Source organism: Cervus elaphus, chromosome 16 (assembly GCF_910594005.1).
Source record: "Cervus elaphus chromosome 16, mCerEla1.1, whole genome shotgun sequence".
Lineage (NCBI taxonomy): Eukaryota > Metazoa > Chordata > Mammalia > Artiodactyla > Cervidae > Cervus > Cervus elaphus.
The window spans coordinates 26,556,714-26,581,056 of record NC_057830.1 but is presented as its reverse complement, the minus strand read 5'-3'; the positions used below and the strand labels follow the sequence as shown (position 1 = coordinate 26,581,056).

General features: G+C 42.2%; 1 protein-coding gene across 6 annotated transcripts in view; it reads left to right on the top strand.

Annotated features, from left to right (window-relative positions):
• Positions 1-24,343, top strand: part of WNK2 (WNK lysine deficient protein kinase 2) — a 144,322-nt gene that overhangs the window by 69,862 nt on the left and 50,117 nt on the right. For all 6 annotated transcript variants that reach the window (XM_043927677.1, XM_043927676.1, XM_043927675.1 and 3 more), the window contains exons 13-19: positions 1,313-1,603; positions 2,171-2,220; positions 3,007-3,175; positions 3,269-3,385; positions 3,749-3,919; positions 4,190-4,235; positions 4,730-4,849. In XM_043927677.1, the coding sequence (XP_043783612.1) occupies positions 1,313-1,603; positions 2,171-2,220; positions 3,007-3,175; positions 3,269-3,385; positions 3,749-3,919; positions 4,190-4,235; positions 4,730-4,849 (964 nt within the window). The remainder of the gene's footprint in view (positions 1-1,312; positions 1,604-2,170; positions 2,221-3,006; positions 3,176-3,268; positions 3,386-3,748; positions 3,920-4,189; positions 4,236-4,729; positions 4,850-24,343) is intronic.

Genomic DNA, 24,343 nt, shown 5'->3' with positions numbered 1-24,343 from the left:
AGGCCTCAATGGCCATGTGCCAGTGGGCATGTCCTTTGCCTTTTAAGCTCAGGCTCCTGCCCTTTTGATTTTGTCGTGAAGCTTCATACTGAAAGTGTGCTATGGGGCCAGGTGTCCTCCTAACTCATTTTGCACTGAGTCCATTCTAGAATGTGGCACTGTCATAAGTATGCATGGATTCTCCTGGATGTTTGTCCCTGATTTTGAGAAGGGGTTTGTACTCAGAGAAGGAAAGGGTGATTTTCATTGCCCAGTAGGCTGGTGCTTGTTTCAAAACCAGTGTGAGGAGGTCATTGTCAGTCCAGTGCCCTGACTGAGCGACCACCTCCCTGATCTCTTACTTAGAGTAACACTGACTCAGGCCTCAGGGTCATTTGGGGGATGCCAAGGGCTGAGCGGAGGCCTGGGGGTGTGTGGTATCATTGCTGGGCCTGTGTCTTGTGCCCTGTGCTGGCCTGGCACACTGCTGGCACTGGGTCGTCTGCTTAGCCAGCGGCTGGAGAAGGTGTGGGTGCTTAGAGGTCACTGCCCAGGCCTGGTGGCCTCCCTGCGGTCTTGCTGACAGAGGGTCTGGGGTTTACTGATAAGCTAGGCTGGCGGCCCAGAGGCTTTCCTGTGCCAAGGGGACACTCCCCTGGAGGCTGGGGCATCTGTCCAGGAGAGAAAGTTCCACGGCTAGGCTGTGGCTTTCACATCTCACCCCACATGCCATGTGTCTGATCAGTCTCATACTTGTAGGCCCTGTAGCAGGTCATTCCCATTCCCAACCTCAACCCCAAACCGGGACCCTTTCAGTCTGTGGCTCTTCTTCAACCTGTCTTAGCCTCTCCCCCGAAAGCCTTTGAAGAAGAAACAGGAGGGAATCTGGCGCAGTTCCTAAGTCATCCCATGGAAGGCTGAGGTCTGCAGCCCCTCTTGCTCATGGCTGGGGATTGAAACACAGGCTTTGACCTGACAGGCGGCTGGGGTGGAGTAGCATGGTGATCTGGCCCTGCAGGCTGGTGGCAGGGAGCCCAGAGTGGTGCTAAGTGTGTGCTGCACTCCCAGCTTCTCAGCCTGACACAGCATGGATGAAGTGTGGTTTTAGGTTTGGCTTTATACACACGGGGACATGAGAGTGTCTTGTTCTTGGTTTTGCTAAATCTGCATACACGCATGCTGTGATTTGCCTGTGGGATGTGGGTGGGTGGGGCAGTTCGTCCTCATCACCTGCTCACCCCCTTGGGTGATGGAAGCGCCTGCTTTGGTCCAGGACCCTCAGGGGAGGCGATGGCCCACACCCCAATCGCATCCCTGTCCCCTGTGTCCTCAGATCCTGCTTGGCCACCCGCCTACATACGCTGTGGACGTCAGCACCCAGGTCGCCACAGTGCCCGCGCCTGCCGCCGTTCTCTCCCCACCTCTGCCGGAAGTGCTGCTGCCTCCTGCCCCCGAGCTCCTGCCTCAGCTCCCCGGCTCTCTGGCCCCAGTGATGGCGGCTCCTCAGAGCGTGCCTGTCCAGACCACCGCGCTCCTGCCGCCTGCTAACCTGCCGCTGCCCAGTGGGCCTGGGATCCCTGGTCCCTGCCCGACTGTTCAGCTGACGGTGGAGCCAGCCCCGGAGGTGTGTGGCCCTCCCCTTGAGGCTCAGCCCCCAGTCCGTCACCCTGATTCCTGACCCCAGCATCACTGCAGCCCTCCTGTGCCGTGACCTTGCGGCTCAGCCCTAGAAGTCGGGAATAACCTCAGGAAGGTGGAAGTGTGTGTCCGGGGACAGCCGCAGGTGCTGTTCTTCTCCCTCTGCTGTCCCTGGATGGATGTCACATTTTCCTTAATCACACATCCAGCTGGAGACCCTGATTTTTACACATGGATGCAGAGTGCTTTTCTTGGAGGCAATGGGAAGAACCAGTGATAATTCTTCCTGGGCCATGTGCTCCCTCGTAGGGATGATCAAAGTGGGTTAGCATGTTTGGAAAGGAGGTGGCCCCAGCTTTTAGGAATCTGCTTGGCTCTAAGTGTTAAACATAAAATCCCTCACTCCTGCCAGCCTGCACGTGATTTGCTCCCTGCAGTCAGAAGGGAGTGGGTGGCGGGCTGGGTGGTGATGGTGGGGAGACGGCAGACTGCACGCGGCTGTGTCGCGGGGGAATGAATGTGACCTGGCCTCCTTTCCGTGGTTTTATTTCAGGAGCAAGCCTCGCAGGACAAGCAGCCCAGCCTCCCTCAGAGCTGTGAGAGGTAATGGCACACTTTGCCCTCGTATGTCAGAGCTTCTAACAACGTCGCCCATTTCCAAGCCTGACCTGGGGGAGCCTCAGGGAGCTTCTCTGGGGGGTTTGTCAGTACTTGTTGTTGTTTGGTAGTCAGATACTCCCAGCTGTATTCTGGGTCCTGGTGCTGGTTTGCAGTGCTGAGGGCAGGGAGAGGCTATGAATGGAGAGTCACCAGATCCGGGGACTGTGGAAGGCCGGGAGAGCAGGGCAGAGTCCGGCCCTCATCCCAGGTCTCCCAGCACCTCGGGCGTGGACAGTGTTGCATTTAGGGAGGGAGCTGGTTACAGGAAGTGATCTTGTGTCCCACCCTCCTGGTAATGCCAGCACCAAGCTCAGTGCCCTGCAAACTCCTCAGATGCCACAGTAGCTCTCCACCTTGTTGACATGTTCCCATTGCTGTTCAACAGATGGGGGAACCAAGGCACGGGGGTGGGTTATGTCTTAATCCTGACCTATACTGTGAGCCGATTAAGTGTGATCTGCAGGTCAGGAGCTGAGAAGACTTAGGTCCTGGGTCAGAAAGGTCATATGCTCCGTATGACCCCAGCACTGTCCAGGACAGATATTATAGGGTGAGGAGAGGCAGTGGGCTCAGGGTCCCTCTGTTGTGCATGGCCAGCTTTAGACCCTCTGGGTTTTCCACCTCGTACACCCAGACAGTAAAGCTTCTGTTGGTTTTCTGGGAAGCCGCTTCCCACGTGAGGCAGGCTGGGTTCCCCTGAGTGCTGTAACAGTCTTGGTTGTCATGTAGCTTTGGAGGCTCTGACGTCCCTTCTGGAAGAGAGATGAGTGATAGCTGTGAAGGTGCGTTTGGTGGGGGAAAGCTGGAAGGCAAGGTCGCCCGGAAACATCACCGCAGGTCCACGCGTGTGCGCTCCCGCCAGGAGAGGGCCAGCCGGCCCCGACTGACCATCCTGAATGTGAGTAGCCAGGCAGAGCAGGCCGGCGAGACAGGGCAGGCGGCAGGCTGGGCGCGGTGTCCTCCTTGGTCTCACTGCCCGCGTGTCCCTTAGGTGTGCAACACGGGTGACAAGATGGTGGAGTGCCAGCTGGAGACACACAACCACAAGATGGTGACGTTCAAGTTTGACCTGGATGGGGACGCGCCTGACGAGATCGCCACCTACATGGTGAGGCTAGGTGTCGTGCCTGGGCACGTGAGCCCACAGCCCTGCCCCTGGGACTGTGAGGCTGTCTCCTTGCGTCAGGGGGCACATGCATGCCAGCCCCATGGAGGGGAGTACTGGTTGCTAGCCTTGCTTGTCCTCCCGCCTCTGCCAGTGGCTGCCTCTTGGAGATAGCACTGGCCCATCACTTGGAGGCCTGCTGTGGCTTCTTGCTGAACTGTGTAGCCCTAATGTTGGCTCAGTGGCCGTGTCTCCCCTCTTGGTGTTAGTCCCAGTGTAGAAACCAAATAAATCCATCCGTGAAGACGCTATGCGGCCAGTGGCCTGAGGCACAGCCCCAGCAGCAGGGCCGATGTGTTGTTGCAGGTAGAGCACGACTTCATCCTGCAGGCCGAGCGGGAGACATTCATTGAGCAGATGAAGGATGTCATGGACAAGGCAGAGGACATGCTCAGTGAGGACACGGATGTGGACCGTGCCTCCGACCCTGGGGTGAGCCCGCCACACCTCAGCACCTGTGGCCTGGGTGCTGGGGAGGTAAGTCCCCGTTACGAGGTCCTGGGAGGGTCCGGGCCTACTTAGACCCCAGCTCCAGGCTCTGTGAGTGCAGCGCTGTGATGTGGCCAGCTAGAGGAACCTGTATGCCTGGCAGTGTCGGGTGAGGTGGCCGGGAGGGGAGGCGCCTTCTGTCCAGTTAGAAATGTCCGAGCTCTTGAGGCCCCTCGGATGATTTGAGACAGTGTTGTGCTCTGAAGAAAGTTCTTGTTCCATGCAGTCAGCTGAGTTCTGATCCTTTACCTCCTTCAGGAGAATCGCCAATCCCAAGCAAACGCCCCGGTGTACCAGCAAAATGGTATGTCTCCCTTCATGGCTGTCCCTGCCAGTCAGACATGCATTTGGAGGAGTCATGTCTGCCACTGTCCTTTCTCTGCTTCCAGTAGGCATTTGATAAGGGCCCCCCACTGAGCATATTGCAAGGGGTTTTGGCCATCACACTGGGGGGGTGCTGGAGTGTGTGGTGAGCATGTCCCCATCTGGGGACAGCTGCCCTGTCTGAAGAGCCGTGTCCGGTCTGGGTGGGGACTGAGTGTGGTGTGGACTCACTGCCCTGCTGGTCCCCCAGCCAGCATTACCACTTCACTGATGTACTTCAGGTGACCTTGGAAAGAAGCCCGTGCTGGGGGGACGTGTGAGAGCTTCTAATGCCAGTGAGGGGCCCCTGAGCAGGCTGCACATCCTCCCCACTGGTGTGAGATGAGTTCCTCAAATCCCCCTTTGACAGGTCTGATATTGGCGGGGAGGGGTCACCTACTCACTCTCACCAGCTGTTTTTGTCCTCCCTCTTAGTCCTGCACACTGGGAAGAGGTGGTTTATCATCTGTCCGGTGGCCGAGCACCCAGCAGTAGAGGCCCCCGAATCTTCACCCCCACTTCCTCTGAGCTCCCTGCAGCCAGACACCAGCCAAGGTATGAGCAGCCAGAACTCCCAGCCCTTCCTACTTGATAATTCTGTCTGTCTCCTGTGTATTGCTCCACATCATCTCATGGTCCTCAGTCTGACTTTACTTGTGCTCATGTTTTGCCAGCATGTGCTGTGTGCCAAGCAAAGTGCAAGAGCCCCACCCTGCACTGTTGCCCCAAAGCCCAGAGCAGTCTGGGGGGCTGTGTCCTTGTCTGTATCTCTGTCCCAGTTGTCCACCAAATAAGTGAAGTCAAGGTGGCTTGGGCCTGTCAGTTACCTTCACAGTGCAGGCGAGGCACATGGGTTGCATAGGTATATGCTAAAAAGTCTCTGCCCTTGCCCTTTCCTACCAGTATTTTTGCAGGAAAAATTCTCAAGGAAAGTCAGAAAATATTTTGATATGAACAAGAATGAAAAAAACATATTAAAATGTGTGAGATGCAGCTGAAACAGTAATTAAAGGGAAATTTGTAACACTAAATGTTTAGAGGAAGAAAGAGGTCTCAAATCAATAACCCAAGTTTTCACCTTGAGAAGTTAGGAAAAACTAGAAAATCCAAAGCAAACAGAAGGAAAGAAAGAAAGGTAAGAGCAGAAGTCAGTGACATTTGAGACGAAAACAGTAGAAAAAACAATGAAACCAAAAACTAATTCTTTGAAGAAAATAAAAATGTTTGGTCTCTTGTAAGACTAACAAAGAAAAAGACAAAATACCACTATCAGGAAAAAAGGGAGACATCACTATAGACCCTGCATAAAGAGGTGCTGATCGTGGAATCATAGTCATGGACTATTTTGAACAAACCTACACACATTTATTTGACAACTTCGCTGAAACAGACTAACTCTATGAAAGCCACAAACTACTAAAACTCATCCAAGATGGACTAGATACCCTGAATACTCCTATACCTATTAACAAGATTGAATTTGCATCAAAAATATCTCCAGATAGTTTCACCGTTGAATTCTATGAAACATTTTAAAAAGGAAATAACACCAATTCTACAGAGATTCATCCAGAAAATTGAAGTGAAAGGAATACTTTTCAAATCGTTTTATGAAGCCAGCATTGCCCTTATATCAAAACTATATAAAGGCAGTACCACACACACACACAAAAAGAGTGACAGACTCTTTTGTCTATTTTATCTGCTCTCCTAATCTTTCAAGGATATAGAAGGGAAAAAAAAAAAAACTCAGTGAAATGTTAAAAAGTCAAATCTTGCAATATAAAAAGAAGAATATGCTGTAACAAAGCAGAGTATATCCTAGGAAGGCAATATTCAAGAATCAACTAATTCACCATATTAATGTCAAAGGGACTCTTATTTCCTTACAAAGGGAAAAGTACATGATCATATCAGTTGATACAGAGAAAGTATTTGACAAAATACAACACCCATTCATGATAAAAATGCTCAGCAAGCTAGGGATAAAGGGAAAATCCTCAACTCGATAAAGGGCATCTACAGAAAACTGACAGCTAACATCATGTTTAGTGATGAAAAGCGAAATGTGTTTTCCCAAAGATGGGGGTCAAGGCATAGATGTTTAATCTCTCTTTCTATTCAACGTCACACTAGAAGTATTAGATTCCAGATAAACAAGAAACAGAAATAAAAAGCATGTGGATTGAGGACTTCACTGGTAGTCCAGTGGTTGGAAATCCATGTGCCAGTGCAGGGGACACGGGTTCAATCCCTGTTCTGGGAAGATTCCACATGCCACCAGGCTTCTAGGCCCATGCACCACAACTGCTGAAACCCAGGTGGCCTAGAGCCCATGCTCTGCAACAAGGGAAACCACTGCAATGAGAAGCCCATGCCCTGCAAAAACAGAGTAGCCTCCACTCGCATAACTAGAGAAAACCCGTGTGCAGCAATAAATCTGGCTCTGCTGGCATCGCCAAAAAAAATGTTTAAAGTCGTGAGGAGTGAAAAGGAAGAAATAAAACTGTCTCTGCAGCTAGTATGATTTTATGTGGAAAAAAAATCACAGTCATTCTAAACAGAAACAACTCTGAGAACCAATGAGAGAGTTTAGCAAGATCATAGGATATGTAGTCAACAACAAAAATAACTGTGTTTCTATATGCTGACAGTGAACAATTGAAAATAATATTTTGAAAGAATACTATTTACAGTAGCTAAAAAAAGATACATAGTTCTAAATTTAACAAAACATATACAGAATCTGTATAGTGAAAACTATAAAGTAATGATGAAATGGATTAGAGATGATCCAAATAAATGGAGAAGCATACTGTGTTTATGAATTAGAAGATTCAGCAGTAAAAATGTTGATTTTTTTTTAAAATTTTTTATTTTATTTATTTATTTTTTTTTATTAGTTGGAGGCTAATTACTTCACAACATTTCAGTGGGTTTTGTCATACATTGATATGAAGTCAGCCATAGATTTACACGTATTCCCCATCCCGATCCCCCCTCCCACCTCCCTCTCCACCCAGTTCCTCTGGGTCTTCCCAGTGCACCAGGCCCGAGCACTTGTCTCATGCATCCCACCTGGGCTGGTGATCTGTTTCACCATAGATAAGTATAGATGCTGTTCTTTTGAAACATCCCACCCTCACCTTCTCCCACAGAGTTCAAAAGTCTGTTCTGTATTTCTGTGTCTCTTTTTCTGTTTTGCATATAGGGTTATCGTTACCATCTTTCTAGATTCCATATATATGTGTTGGTATGCTGTAATGTTCTTTATCTTTCTGGCTTACTTCACTCTGTATAATGGGCTCCAGTTTCATCCATCTCATTAGAACTGATTCAAATGTATTCTTTTTAATGGCTGAGTAATATTCCATGGTGTATATGTACCACAGCTTCCTTATCGATTCGTCTGCTGATGGGCATCTAGGTTGCTTCCATGTCCTGGCTATTATAAACAGTGCTGCGATGAACATTGGGGTGCACGTGTCTCTTTCAGATCTGGTTTCCTCGGTGTGTATGCCCAGAAGTGGGAAATTAAAAATTTTTAAAAATTAAAGAATTTTTAAAGAATTCAGCAGTTCTTCCCAAAGTGTTACATAGATCTAACAGAATGCCAATAAAAACTCAAATGGTAAATGTTGTAGATACAGACAGGCTGACTCTAAAATTTATATGGAAGTACAAAGGTATAGCTAAAGCAGTTTTGAAAAAGGCAGATGAAGTTGGAAGCATCATACTACTCAATATTAAGACATTATAATGTTACAGTAACCTAGAAAGTATAGTATCGACAAAAGAATTGATGCATAGATCAATGAAAAAGAATATAAAGCCCAGAAATATATGCATAGAAATATAGTCATTCGATTTTTTGACAAGGATGCAAAAGCAATTCTATGTAGAAAAGATAGTCTTTTCAACAAATAGGGTTAAACTAATTGCTCATCCACATGCACTAATTGAACTTTGACCTATGCCTGACATCTTTATGCAAAAATTAACTCAAAATTCACTGTATATCCAAGCATAAAATATAAAACTGTATTATAATTTTTGGAGAAGAACTTTTGTGACCTGTGCCAAGGGAGTCTTTAGATCTAAACACCAAAAGCATAACTCATAAAAGAAGAATGGATAAATCAGACATCATCAAAGTAAATTCTTTTGTGCTGTGAAAACCGCTGTTAAGAGAATGAAAAGACGATCTACAGACTGGGAGAAAATAATTGCAAGTTACATATTCAGCTTAGTATTTGTTCCCAAAATATATAAAGTACTCTCAAAACTCCTAAGAAAACAGCTCAACTGAAAAATGGACAATGGACTGGAGCAGACACTTCCTAAAGAGAATATGAGGATGACAGTTAAGCACATTTAAAAAAAATAAATCTCATTGACTACCAGGGAAATGCAAATAAAAGCCATAGTGAAGGATCATCACACACTTGTGAGAATGGCTAAGCTAACAGTACTTAGTTTTGTGTGGATATGGACCAACTGGATCTCTCATGTTAGTGGGAATGCAAAATGGTACAGCTATTCTGGAGAATATTTAGTTGGATATTTTAAAAATCAAAGATATACTCAGTATCTGACACAACAGTTGCACTACTCAGGGAGAAATAAAAACTCATGTTTACTAAATACTTATATATAAATGGTTATAGCAGTTCATTTGCATAATTGCCCAAACTGGAAACAACCCAAATATCCTGCAGTGGGTGATTGGAAAAACAGACTATGGTGCTTTGAGAAAGAAACAAACAATTGACATATGCAACAGCATGAGTGAACCCCAAAGGCATACTGAGTGAAGGAAATCTGTCTCAAAAAGCTGCATACTGGATAATCCTATTTTTAATGACATTCTCAAAAAAACTATAGATACCAGATCAGTGTTTCCAAGGAGTGAGAGATGGGGGAGAATGTGAGTATAAAGGGGTAATAACACAAGGAAGTTTTTTAGGGGTGATTGAATTGCTATGCATTACGGTAGTAATTATATGGATATATGTATGCTAAAGTTCTCAGAATTCTGCAGCTAAGGAAGTCCATTTTACTGTATGATAATTTAAAAAGTGAAAAAAAATTTACATATGTTGAAAGAAAGTATGTAACCTGGCAGATAATGAGGCAAGATAGCATGAAAGAAAGACACCAACGAGAACAGACAATAAAAGAGATCCTCAGACTTTTGCTTGAGGTCACGATGGATAATAGGCACTGGATTTATTTTCCCTTAAAACAACTGAAAAAGCACGCAAAATATACGAAACTATGTTTTTTAAAGACTTTGAACATAAAAGAGTGAATGAGATTGATTCCTACAAGACTGAAAAAACTCTATGATCATTTCAGCTGACTGCACTGAGAAAGTTTTCACAATCCCAGAGCAGGGAGGGAGGGACCCAGGTAAAGCTCAGCAGATTTCCCATAATGAGGAGACTGACCTGAGAGTCTTGGGAAGTCCAGGGGCAAGAGTTCGTGGGCAGAGTTTTGGAGAGGAGAGAGCACAAAGAGCAAAGTCTCTGGATTGACAGAGGATTCTCTTTGGTTATTTTGCAGAGTACTGTGTGTGAGGAAACTAGCCAATGCCAGGAAATGAACCACTGCAAAGTATTACAGGGACTATATATAAAGGGACTACTATAACTTGGAGAAGGAAATGGCAACCCACTCCAGTATTCTTGCCTGGAGAATCCCATGGACAGAGGAGCCTGGTAGGCTACAGTCCACGGGGTCGCAAAGAGTCGGACACGACTGAGCGACTTCACTTTCACTTTTTCTTTTTACTATAACTCATAGTATGGGAATGTCTGTTCCTACGAAGGACTTATAATTCAAAGGCCATTGAGTAGAGGACTGACAAGGGCCTTGCCTCCGTCATGGAGAATAATTAGCCCTAAATTAAAATTCGTTCTTGTCCTGCTGAACAATCTTAAGAGCAAGATATCAAAAGATCAAGCCAGAGTAGCTTAACTTCATCCCATAGCAGAATGTTATTAGGAATACAAACTCATACAGCACCCAAGAAGGCAAATTTTACATTGTCTGATATCCAACTGAAATTATCAAGCAGAACAATTTGAGAAAAATTCCTCATTCTAATGAACCCATAGCTGACAAAGCTGTTAGAATTAGCAGACAACCACATTAATACAGTTAATTACAGCTGTATTCCATATGTCCAAAAAACTATAGGAAAGAGATATACTTTATCATATTGATAAAGTAGTAAACAGTCCATAAGATTATCTAAATAAATGCAGAAAAGGAATTTCACAAAATTCAACAACTACAAGTATCCTCTGCAAACTCTCCATGAACAATATAGAGTTAAATCTGATAAGATATCTGTAAGACTGTTCAGTAAGAACTGCAAAACAAAGTGGATGGAAGCTAAAGACCTAAAGAAGTACCCTATTCTCAAGTCAGAAGACACAATATTATTACAGTTTTAATTCTCTCTCACTTGATCAATAGATTTTATGCAGCTGCCACCAGAATCCCAGAAGTTTTTTTCTAACAGTTGAAAAGCTGTGAAAATGTAAAAGTCATTGGAATTTGGAAGTAAGAGAAATAGATTGCAGTGCTAACACTAGCTGATTTCAAGAATTATTATAAAATCATAGTGATCAAGATAGTGCGGTGTTGGTGGTAGTGTTATTTGGTCACTTGAGTCATGTCCGGTTCTTTGCAACCACATGGACGGTAGCACGTCAGGCTTCTCTGTCCTCCACTGTCTCTCAGAGTTTGCACAAATTCATGTCCATCGAGTCAGTGATGCTGTTTCACCATCTTATCCTCTCCCACCTCCTTCTCGTTTTTCCTTAAATCTTTCCCAGCATCACGGACTTTTCTATTGAGTCAACTCTTTGCATCAGGTGGCCAAAGTATTGGAGCTTCAGCATAGTCCTTCCAATGAATATTCAGGTTGATTTCCTTTAGGATTGACTGGTTTGATCTCCTTGCTGTCCAAGGGATTTTCAAGAGTCTTCTCCAGCACCACAATTCAAAAGCATCCGTTCTTTGGTTCTCAGTCTTCTTTATGGTCCAACTCTCACGTCCATACATGACTACTAGAAAAAAACCATAGCTTGGACTTACGTGGACCTTTGTCAGCAAAATGATATCTCTACTTTTTAATATGCTGTCTAGGTTTTTCATAGCTTTCCTTCCAAGGAGAAAGCATCTTTTAATTTCATGGCTGCAGTCACTGTTGGCAGTGATTTTGGACCCCAAGAAAATTAAGTTGGCATGAAGTGATGGGACCAGATGCCATGATCTTAGTTTTTTGAATGTTGAGTTTCAAGCCAGCTTTTTTGCTCTCCTCTTTCACCCTCATCAAGAGGCTCTTTAGTTCCTCTTTGCCTTCTTCCATTAGAGTGGTACCATCTGCTTATCTGAGATTGTTGGTATTTCTCCTGGCAGTGTTGATTCCAGCTTATGATTCATCCAGCCAGGCATTTCACATGATGTACATGCAAAATGATGTACATGCGCATGATGTACTCTGCATACAAGTTAAATAAGCAGGGTGACAATATGCCAGCCTTGTTGTACTCCTTTCCTAATTTTGAACCAGTCATGTTAGTTCTGTGTTCAGTTCTAACTGTTGTTTCTTGACCTGCATACAGGTTTCTCAGGAGACAGGTTAGGTGGTCTGGTATTTCCATTTCTTTTAAGAATTTTCCACAGTTTGTTCCAGTCCACACAGTCAGAGGCTTTAACATAGTCAGTGAAGCAGAAATAGATATTATTTTTCTGGAACTCCCTTGCTTTCTCTATGATCCAGCGAATGTTGGCAACTTGATCTCTGGTTCCTCTGCCTTTTTTAAACCCAGCTTATACATCTGAAAGTTCTGGGTTTACATACTGCTAAAGCCTAGCTTGAAGGATTTTGAGCATAACCTTGCTATCATGTGAAATGAGGGCAATTGTACAGCAGTTTCAGCATTCTTTGGCATTGCCCTTCTTAGGCATTAAGATGAAAACTGACCTTTTCCAGTCCTGTGGTTACTGCTGACTTTTCCAAACTTGCTGATATGCTGAGTGCAGCACTTTAACTGCATCATCTTTTAAGATTTTAAATATCTCCACCAGCTTTGTTTGTAGCGATGCTTCTGAAGGCCCACTTGACTTCACACTCCAGAATGTCAGCTCTAGGTGAGTGACCACATCATTGTGGTTATCTGGTTCTTTAAGAGCTTTTTCTTATAGTTCTTCTGTGTATTCTTGCCACCTCTTCTTTATCTCTTGCGCTTCTGTTAGGTCCTTAACTTTTCTGTCCTTTTATTGTGCCCATCCTTACATGAAATATTCCCTTGATATCTCCAATTTTCTTGAAGAGATCTCTGGTCTTCCCCATTCTATTGTTTTCCTCTATTTCTTTGCATTGTTCATTTATGAAGAGGAGAGTTCTTATATCTCCTTTTTATTCTCTGAAACTCTGCATTCAGTTGGGTATATCTTTCCCTTTCTCCTTTGCCTTTTGCTTCTCTTCTTTCTTCAGCTATTTGTAAGCCTCCATAGACAACCACTTAATCTTCTTATTCTTTGGGATGGTTTGGGTCACTGCCTCATTTACAGTGTTACTAACTTCCATCCATAGTTATTCAGGCACTCTGTCTACCAGATCTAATCCCGTGAATCTACTCATCACCTCCAGAGTATAATCATAAGGGATTTGATTTAGGTCATACCTGAATGGCCTAAATGGTTTTCCCTACTTTCTACAATTTAAGCCTGAATTTTGCAATAAGGAGCTAATGATCTGAGCCATAGTCAGCTCTAGGTCTTGTTTTTGCTGACTGTATAGAGCTTCTCCATCTTTGACTGCAAAGAACATAATCAGCCTGATTTCAGTATTGACCATCTGGTGATGTCCATGTAAAATAAAGAGTCTTGTGTTGTTGGAAGAGGGTGTTTGCTATGACCAATGCATTCTCTTGGCAAAACTCTGTTAGCCTTTGCCCTGCTTTATTTTGTACTCCACCACCAAACTTGCCTGTTACTCTAGGTATCTCTTGACTTCCTACTTTTGCATTCCAGTCCTCTATGATGAAAAAGACATCTTTTTTTGGTGTTAGTTCTAAAAGGTCTTGTGGGTCTTCATAGAACTTTACAACTTCAGCTTCTTCAGCATTAGTGGTTGGGACATAGACTTTGATTACCCTGGTGTTGAGTGGTTTGCCTTGGAAAGGAACTGAGATCTTTCTGTCATTTTTGAGGTTGCACTCAAGTACTGCAGTTTGGACTCTTCTGTTGGCTATGAGGGCTATGAGGGCTTCCATTTCTTCTAAGGAATTCTTTTTCACAGTAGTAGATATAATGGTCATCTAAATTAAATTCGCCTATTTTCATCCATTTTAGTTCACTGGTTCCTAAGATGTCAATGTTCACTCTTGCCATCTCCTGCTTGACCACATCCAGTTTACTGTAATTCATGGACCTAACATTCCAGGTTCCTTTGCAGTATTGTTCTCTGCAGCATCAGACTTTGCTTTAACTACCAGATGTGTCCACAACTGGACATCATTTCTGCTTTGGCCCAGGCACTTCATTCTTTCTGGAGCTTGCCCTTCACTCTTCCCCAGTAGCATATTGGACACCTTCCAACCTGGGGGTTGCTCATCTCCTGGTGTCATATCTTTTTGCCTTTTCCTACTGTCTGTGTGGTTCTCCGTGCAAGAAACCACTCCAGGTTACTAGAGTGGGTTGCCATTTCCTTTTCCAGTGTACTGCACTTTTTCCAGAAGTCTTCACTATGACCCACTCATCTTAGATGGCCGTATACAGCATGGCTCATAGCTTCCTTGAGTTACTCAAGCCCCTTCTCCATGACAAGACTGTAAACCATGAAGGGGTGGTGTTGGAGTAATTACAGGTAAACAGAATAAAGAGAATTCAGAAATAGACACAAACACAGAGAGACACTTAATTTTTTTATAAACATATAAAGGACATTCAATGAAGAAAGAACAGGTTTTTCCAGTCTTGGAATAACTGATCATTCATATGTCAAAAATGAATATTAATCTATACTTAACACCATATACAAAAACCAACTCAAAATGCAATGTAACCCTAAATGTAAAACTGAAAACTGTGAAACTTATGGTAGGAAACACAGGAGAACGTTTGTGTGACTTTGGGTTAGGAAATACTGGTATCCTCAAGGTGCTAAGGAAAGTAAACATAAACCTTGAATCTCTACATGGTGGTTAGCATGCTACATAAATTAAGGTGAGATAAAAAAGAAAAGGATTTAATACCTGCATATTGCAAATATAAGAGGGGATATTTTTAGGCTAAACCACAGTGATGCCAGATGGAAGGTCAGAAATACAGGAAGGAATAAAAGTAATGGAATTCTAAAACATGGACAAGTCAAAAGGAATGTTAGCTGTTTAAAAACATAATGTCTTCTGAGATTTGAAATATATTTGTTGTGCTAAAATATGTGAAAGTAAGGGCGTATTTATCAGGGGAAGGGGATTGTACTCAAAGAGCTCCTGCATTCTTGCATTGTTAGAGAAGGGAGCCAAAATCAAGAATGTATATTGTAGTCTATAGAATCCTCTTTTGAGAATTGTAAAGTAGTAGATAACTTTCATACTCATGGGGGAGGGGTAGAGTAGGGAAGAATTTTTTAAAAACAAAAGGCAAGGAAGAAGAGAAAAAGCAGCATTGAACATGCTGAAAATATAGGAAATCATTTGGAAGATGATAGTCTTAACCCTAGTAGATGAGTAATTAAATGTAAATGAAATAAATATCAAATGTTGTCAAATGTGAAAAAAAGAGAACAAACAAATAACAAACTAAGATGTAAAACTACAAGTGGTGATGAGTAAAGAAATGAAAAAAGAGCATGCTAATACCTGAAGAAGGCTAGAGGAGATTGTATTTTTTTCTCTTTTGTGGAGTGGGCAGAGCCATGGGGCATGTAGGATCTTACTTCCCTAAGTTGCTTTACTCATGTCTGACTCTCTGTGATCCTGTGGGCTATAGCCTGCCAGGCTCCTCTGTCCATGGGGATTCTCCAGCCAAGAATACTGGAGTGGGTTGCCATGCCCTACTCCAAGGGATCGTCCTGACCCAGGGATTGAAGCCACTGTCTCCTCCAGCTCCTGAACTGCAGGCAGATTCTTTACCCCTGAGCCACCAGGGAAGCCCCTTAGTTCTCTGACCAAGGATCAAACCTGTGCCCCTTGCAGTGGAAGTGCAGAGTCTTAATCACTGGACTGCCAGGGAGGTCCCATAGAGTAGATCTTTTATATCAGACAAATAGACAAAAAAGTAATGATGAAAGATTCAGTTCTCCTGGAAGATCAAATAACTGTATAATTGCATGTCTTCAATAACACAACCTCAAAATATATAAAGCAAAAATTAATAGAAATAAATGAAAAAAATCATCATGAGAGTTTTAACTTTTAGAATGAGAAGACACAAATCAATTCAGAATATAAAGGATTTCAACAGTAGAATTAGCAGTTTTGTGTTTTTTTTTTTTTGAATTAGCAGTTTTGTTTTATATGTAGGACACCCAACAGCTGAAGAATGCAAATTTTTTCAAGTACACAAAGAATATTTTAAAATTAGCCATATACAGGACACAAAGCTAATTTCAAACTTAAAAGGATTGAAGTCATTCAATGCATGTTCTTTAACTACAATTGGCAGTAAGCTAGAATTTGAAAACAAGAAGATACCTAAAGTTTCACAATTTGACAGTTAGGAAATGCATTTATCTCATGAAGCAACAAAAAAATTATGATGTAAGTTGTGAAAATATTCTGAATAATAATGATATGAAAATCATGCAAATGAAACATTAATCACCACAATGTGTGGGATGCAGCTAAATCTATACTTTGCAGAAATTTTGCAGTCTCAAATGCACATTGAGAAAAGATTAGAAACAATCCAAATATATCCACTGTAAAAAGAAAAGAGAAAGTTGAATGCAGTTAAAAGGAAGAAATAAAACAAAAACATGAATTAATGAAATATAAAATAAATATACAATAGAGTATCAGTTCAGTTCAGTCGCTCAATCGTGTCCAACTCTTTGTGACCCCATGAACTGCAGCACTCCAGGCCTCCCTGTCCATCACCAACTCCCCAAGCCTACCCAAACCCTCGTCCGTTGAGTCGGTGATGCCATCCAGCCCTCTCATCCTCTGTCGTCCCCTTCTCCTCCTGCCCTCAATCTTTCCCAGCATCAGGGTCTTTTAAAATGAGTCAACTCTTTGCATGAGGTGGCCAAAGTGTTGGAGTTTCAGCTTCAACATCAGTCCTTCCAATGAACACCCAGGACCAATCTCCTTTAGGATGGACTGGTTGGATCTCCTTGCAGTCCAAGGGACTCTCAAGAGGCTTCTCCAACACCAGAGTTCAAAAGCATCAATTTTTCGGCACTCAGCTTTCTTTATAGTCCAACTCTCACATCCATACATGACCACTGGAAAAACCATAGCCTTGACTAGACGGACCTTTGTTGGCAAAGTAATGTCTCTGCTTTTTAATATACTGCCTAGGTTGGTCATAATTTTCCTTCCAAGGAGTAAGTGTCTTTTAATTTCATGGCTGCAATCACCTTCTGCAGTGATTTTGGAGCCCAGAAAAATAAAGTCAGCCACTGTTTCCACTGTTTCCCCATCTTATTTGCTATGAAGTGATGGGACCAGATGCCGTGATCTTAGTTTTCTGAATGTTGAGCTTTAAGCCAGCTTTTTCACTCTCCTCTTTCACTTTCATCAAGAGGCTCTTAGTTCTTCACTTTCTGCCATAAGGGTGGTGTCATCTGCATATCTGAGGTTATTGATATTTCTCCCAGCAATCTTGATTCCAGCTTGTGCTTCTTCTAGCCCAGCGCTTCTCATGATGTACTCTGCATATAAGTTAAATAGGCAGGGTGACAATATACAGCCTTGACATACTCCTTTTCCTATTTGGAACCAGTCTGTTGTTCCATGCTCAGTTCTAACTGTTGCTTCCTGACCTGCATACAGGTTTCTCAAGAGGCAGGTCAGGTGGTCTGGTATTCCCGTCTCTTGAAGAATTTTCCACAGTTTGTTGTGATCCACACAGTCAAAGGCTTTGGTGTGGTCAATAAAGCAGAAATAGATGTTTTTCTGGAACTCTCTTGCTTTTTTGATGAGCCAACAGATGTTGGCAATTTGATCTCTGGTTCCTCTGCCTTTTCTAAAACCAGCTTGAACATCTGGAAGTTCACGGTTCACATATTGCTGAAGCCTGGCTTGGAGAAGTTTAAGCATCACTTTACTAGTGTATGAGATGAGTGCAACTGTGCGGTAGTTTGAGCATTCTTTGGCATTGTCTTTCTTAGGGATTGGAATGAAAACTGACCTTTTGCAGTCCTGTGGCCACTGCTGAGTTTTCCAAATTTGCTGGCATATTGAGTGCAGCACTTTCACAGCATCATCGTTCAGGATTTGAAATAGCTCAACTGGAATACCATCACCTCCGCTAGCTTTGTCCGTATATAGAGTATCAACAAAGCTTAAAGTTGTTTCTTTGATTTGGCAAATAAAACTGGTGAGCCGCTGGTAAGACTGACTAGGAAAGAGAAGGCACAGTCAATATCAGGAATGAAAAAGGGACATTGCTACAATCTGGCAAACTTATGTCCTGGAGAAATACAACTTACCACACTTCTTACTAACATAAGAAATAAAATCTGGAAAGTGCCATAAATGTTAAAAAGTTGAATAATTAAAAACCTCACATTTATATTTTGTGACCAGAAGATTGCTGGAACAACTCCAGTGTATAGTCTTCCAGATTCAAGTATAGACAGGAGAGTTATCACTTTTCAGAAGGATTCAGAAGTTCTGAGCCTAACTCCACTATGCAGAACTAAAGTAGTCATGTGACCAGGTGGCTGGAATGCACAGACCAACCTGTTCCCAAGTTACATGCACATCCCTGGACTTGAAAGTAAGGAAGGCTGTTCCCTGGAGGAAATTTAAGAGTACAGCTGCATGAGGGAAGGGATGAATGCTCTATGTCAAACCAGAAACTTTTCATGATAGTGAGAATGGTGGACTCACTCACATATTGGAAAAGAGGTAATAATTGTTGAGAAGAAAGGAAAAGGACAAAAGGTTCTTGTGAGGTGTGGAAAACTCTGCCCAGATTAAAAAATCAGATTGAAATAGACCCTCAGAGGATAATGGGGATAGAGTGATGTCATCTAGATTACAGAGCAGGAGATATCAGCATCCGTCCTCACATAAAAACAACAGCTGGACATCAATTCATAAACGGAAGTGGCTGTGGGATGGCTCAGAAATCCAGTTAAGAACCTGTGTTAACACAGTGGAGCAGAAAGGAAGAATTAATGAACAGAAAGGATTAGGGGGAATCAGCTTAGATGAGATGGCAAGGAACAAAGAAGATCGAGGTATCTGTATCAGCTACACAACTTGTGCCATCATGGTCCCCAGCGGCCAGCTCTGTGAAGGACTCCAGTGGCCTTTGCAGCTAAGGACCTCTACAGCCCCCATGACAGCTGCAACTTCCCCACGGCTTTCACAGCAGAGGAACCTGTAGTGAGAGCAGGCATGGGCCCCAGTTGCCTACTCCACAGAGGACGTTGGGTGCTTTCACCATGGAGTTAACCAACAGCCGTCACCACCACAAGACACCCTAGGGAGAGAGATGCCGCTGCACCTTATTCTTCCCTCCCCAGAAGGAGCTGCTGGTCTGCTGCCCTGGGGCCAGGACTGCCAGCTGCCTCCCTCAACCCTGTGCAGACCCCAGACCCCGGAACCCTGGCTGTTGTGGTGGCACCCATGCTTCAGGTCCCAGCTCCATGGCAGCTGCACACTCATGCACCTGAGATGCTGGGGCCACCCCCGTTGTGAACGAGTCAGCACACCAGAACCCGGAGCCATCGTCCCCCTGTGAGTGCCTGCACTCCAGACCTCTGCTGTGTTTTTGTGCCATCGATACTATACATCAGACACCTGTGTTACCGCTGCCAGGAGAGTGTGCGCAGGCTGGATCCAGTGCCAAGAGGTGGCCCAACAGCGATAACATCCCCATGGGGAAAAAGGGATCAGAAGGTGCCCACAAACTCACCATTGTAGACCCCAGCAGTCCCACAGCCTCTGTTGCTGCCTGCAGTTGAGGACTCGCACCATCCTTGCCAATACTGGCCTCAGCTGGCGAGCTGCACAGAGCTACAGTGCTGGGCCTGCCCTGTACCTGCAGTCAACGTACCCCATCCAACCAGCTTCCCTGTACCCACTGGCAGGTAAGGGTCTTCTCCACAAAAATCAGTTTGTAAGGTCTAGAAGAGATGAGTGATCCATCAAGTACACAGATATTAACACAGAGTTACAAGAAACATGGAAAAAATCAAGGAAACATGACACCACCAAAAGGAGCAGAATAATTTTCCAGTAACAGGCCACAAAGAATTGGAGATCTATGAATTGCCATAGAATTCAGACGTAATTGTTTTAAAGAAACTTGGTGAGCTATAAGAGAACACATGTAGACAACAAAATCATGAAAACAATACCCCAAAATGAGAAGTTTAACAGAGAAATAGAAATGGTAAGAAGAACCAAACAGAAATTCTGGAGCTGAAGAAATATAATGAATGAGGTTTAAAAAAATGCAATAGAGATCAAGTCTGCAATACAGACTTGATCAAGCAGAAGACAGAATCTGTGAACTTGAAGATGAGTCATTTGAAGTTATCGAGTCACAGAAGAAAAGAGAATGAAAAATAGTGAAGAGAGCCTATGTGAATTATGGGGCTCCATCCAGTAACTAATATTTTCATTGTGGACATCCCCAGAGAAGAGAGAGAGAGAAAGGGTAGAAAACTTATTTTAAGAAATTTCCAGGAGGGAGGTTCAGGGGAGAGGGGACATATGTATACCTATGGCTGGATCATGTCGATGTATGGCAGAGACCAACATAATACTGTAAGGTAATTTCCTTCAATTAAAAATAACTTAAAAAAAATTCTCAAATCTAGGACAAGATCATGAACATCTGTGTCCATGAATCTCTTAAGTCCCTATAGTAGATTTAACCCAAAGAAGATTTTCCCAAGATAGATTATAATAAAGCTATCAAAAATCAAAGACAAAGAATTTTGAAAGCAGCAATTGGGAGAAAAAACCTTGTTTTATATGGGGGGGAAAAAAAAACTCGTAGCAGATTTCTCAGAAGAAACCTTGTAAGGCAGGAAAAGGTGGAATGATATATTCAAAATTCTGGAAGAAAAAAGCTGATGACTGAGAATACTACTTTAACAGGCAAAGCTGTCATTCAGAAATGAAGGAGAAATAGACTTTTCCCAAACATACAAAAGTTGAGGGAGTTCATCACCACTGTACTTGCCTCATGAAAACACATTGAAGTATAAAATTCAGTGGTAAAAGTATATAGACTGTTATATTTTTATTTTAAGCCTCATGGTAGTCACAAAGTAAATACCTATACATAAAAGATAAAGAAAATACAGCATACCACTATAGAAAAATCATCAGATCACAAAGGAAGAAAGAGAGGAAGGAAGGAACTGTGAAATAGAAAGCAAGAAGATGGCAGTTAGTGAGTCCATATTTATCAATAACTACTTTAAATGAAAATGAATTAATGTCTCTAATCAAAATATAGAGTTGTTGTTCAATTGCTAAATCATGTCCTATTCTTTGGGACCCCATGGAATGCAGCATGCTAGGCTTCCCTGTCCTTCACAATCTCCCGGAGTTTACTCAAACTCACGTCCATTTAATCGGTGATGCCATCCAACCGTCTCATCCTGTGTTTCCCACTTCTCCTGCCCTCAATCTTTCCCAGCATCAAGATCTTTTCCAATGAATTGGCTCTTTGCATCAGGTGGCCAAAGTACAGAGTGGCTGAGTGAATTGAAAAACAAGACAAAACTATATGTTGTCTGCAGGAGATTCACTTCAACTTTAGTGGCATATATATCCTGAAGGTAAAGGATAGAAACTTATATTACAGGCTGATGGAAACCAAAAGAGAGCAGGGGCAGTTATATTTATATCAGACAAAATGGCTGTGAGTCAAAATCTGTACCAAGAGACAATGAAAGTCATTCTATAATGATAAAGGAATCAGTTTATCAAAAGGATATAGCAATTGTAATTATGTATGTACTCAAGATGTGAGCACCTACATATATGAAGCAAATATTAACAGATCTGCAGACAGAAATAGATGTCTATGCACAAATAGTGGGGGACTTAAACTACTTCACTTTTAATAATGGATAGACCTTCCAGACGGAAAATCCATGAGAAAATACAGAACAAAAGGACCATAGAACAAATGAACCTTAATAGACATAAGCAGAACATTCTACTCAACACCCACAGAGTACACATTCTTCTCAAGTGCACATGAAACATTCTCCAAGATAGATCATTTGTTAGATTACAAAACAAGTCTTAACAAATTTAAGAAGACTAAAATCACATCAGGTATTTTTCCAACCACAATGTCATGAAACTAGAAATCAACAGGAGGAAAGCTGGAAAATGTAAAAATACATGGAAATTAAGCAACACATTTCTGAATAACAAATGGGTCAAAGAGGAAATTAAAAAGGAAATAAAAATATCTTGATATAAATGAAAATGGCAACACAGTGTGCCAAAACTTACCTAGTTCAGCAAAAGCAATTTTAAGAGGAAATTTATGGTAACAAAAACTTTCATTGAAAGACAAGAAAGATCTCAAACTGTTTAACTTCAGACCTCAAGGAACTAGTGAAAGGATGAACTTGGCCCAAAGTTAGCAGAATGAAGAAAACAACAAAATTCAGAGTAGAAATAGAGACTCAAAAAAAAAAAAAAATAGAAAAGATCAACAAAACTAAGAGCTAGTTCTTTGAAAAGTTAAAGTCAGCAAACCTTTAGCTAGGCTAAGAAAATGAAATCTGAATTGAAAGGGGAGATGTTGCATTTAATAATAATACAGAAATGAAAAGAATTATGAGAGAATACCATGAATAAGTACATACAAAAATATTGAATAACCTAGAAAAATGGATAAATTCCTAGAAACACACAGACTATCAAGACTGAATCATTAAGAAATAGAAAATCTGAATGGACCTGTAACTAATGAAGAAACTAAATCCGTAATCAAAAATCTCCCAACAAAGAAAAGTCCAGGACTGGAAAACTTCACTGGTTAATTCTGTTAAACATTTAAAGAAGAATTAGCTCCAGTCTTTCTTAAACTCTTCCAAAAAAAAATTGAAAAGGAGGTAACACTTCTGACTCATTTTGCTAGGCCAGCTTTACCCTGATTCCAAAGCTAGCCAAGGATACTATAAGAAAACAGAGTTACAGCCCAGTATCCTTGATGGATCTATATGACATTTATATACAAAAACTCTCAACTAAATACTACCAAACTGAATCAAGAGCACATTAAAAGAATTATACACTACAGTCATGTGGGATTTATTCCTGAGGTGCAAGGATGGCTGAACATAAGTAAATCAATAAATGTGATACAACACATTAGCAGAATGAAGTAGAAAATGTTATGATAATGGCAATAGATGAAGAAAAAAGGCATTTGGAAAAATTTAAATGATGAAAATCTCTCAACAAATGAAGTGTAAAAGGAATGTACTTCAACATAATGAAAGCTGTATATAATCAGCCCACAGCTAACATCATACTCAACCATGAAAAGCTAAAGCTTTTCCTCTTAGTTTAAAAACAAGACAGGATTCACACTCTCATTACTTCTATTCAGCATCACCCTGGAAGTCCTAGCCAGAGCAGTTAGTCAAGAAGAAGAAATAGAGGGCATCCAAATCAGGAAGAAGTAAAACTGTGTCTATTTGCAGATAACATAATCTAATATATAGAAAACCTTAAAGATTCCATCAAAGAACTGTTAGAACTAATAAACAAACCCAGTGAAGTTGCAGAATACAAAATCAACATGCAGAAATAAATTTTATTTCTATAAATGAATCTGAAAGATAAACTAAGAAAGCAGTCCCAATTACAATAGCATCATACTCAGAAATAAATTTTACCAGATGAAAGCCATGTGGGCTAAAAACTATGAGACATTGATGAAAGAGACTGAAATAAATGGAATCATATCTTATGTTCTTTGATTGAATTCAATGTCTATCCAAACTTGTCTACAGATTCAATGCAGTCCCCATCAAAATTCCAGTGTCATTTTTCACAGAAATAGAAAAATTCTAGAATTCATATGGAATCACAAAAAAAGCCAAATAGCCAAAGCAGTTTTGAGAAAGAACAAAGTATATTATTTCATGATTTCAAACTATATCGTAAAGCTATGGTAATCAAAACAGCATATGGTATTAACATAAAAATAGACATAGACCAGCAGAACAGAGAGCCCAGAATACACTCAAGCATATACGGTCAACTAATCTATGAAAAGGGCACCACACATGTACACAGTTGAGGGAAAGGTTAGTTTCTCCAATAAATGGTTCTGAGAAAACTGGACATCCAAATGGAGAAAAATGAAATTGGACATCTGTCTCACACCGCCCACAAAAATCAACTTAAAATAGATTAAAGACTGAAACTTAAGGCCTGAAACCTTAAGAATAGAACGGCCATATGTTCCAGCAGTCCAACTTCTGGGCATTCATCCAAAGGAACTGAAATCACTGTCTCAAAGAGACATCCGCATCTCCGTGTTCATGCACCATTATTCATAGTAGCCAAGATACGGAAACAACCTTAATTGTCACTAGTTGAATGGATAATGAAAACATGGTGTGTTCAGCCATAAAAAGAAGGAAATCCTGCCATTTGTGACAGCATGGGTGAAATCACAGTCATTATGCTAGGTAAAAGAAGTCAAGCAGAGAAAGACAAATACTCCTTGATTTCAGTTGTATGTGGAATTTGGGAGGGAAAAAGTTGAGCTCATAGAACCAATGACTGGAATGGTGGTTTGCCAGGGGCACACATTAAAGAAAGCATATGATCGTCTCAATAGATGGAAGAAAACATT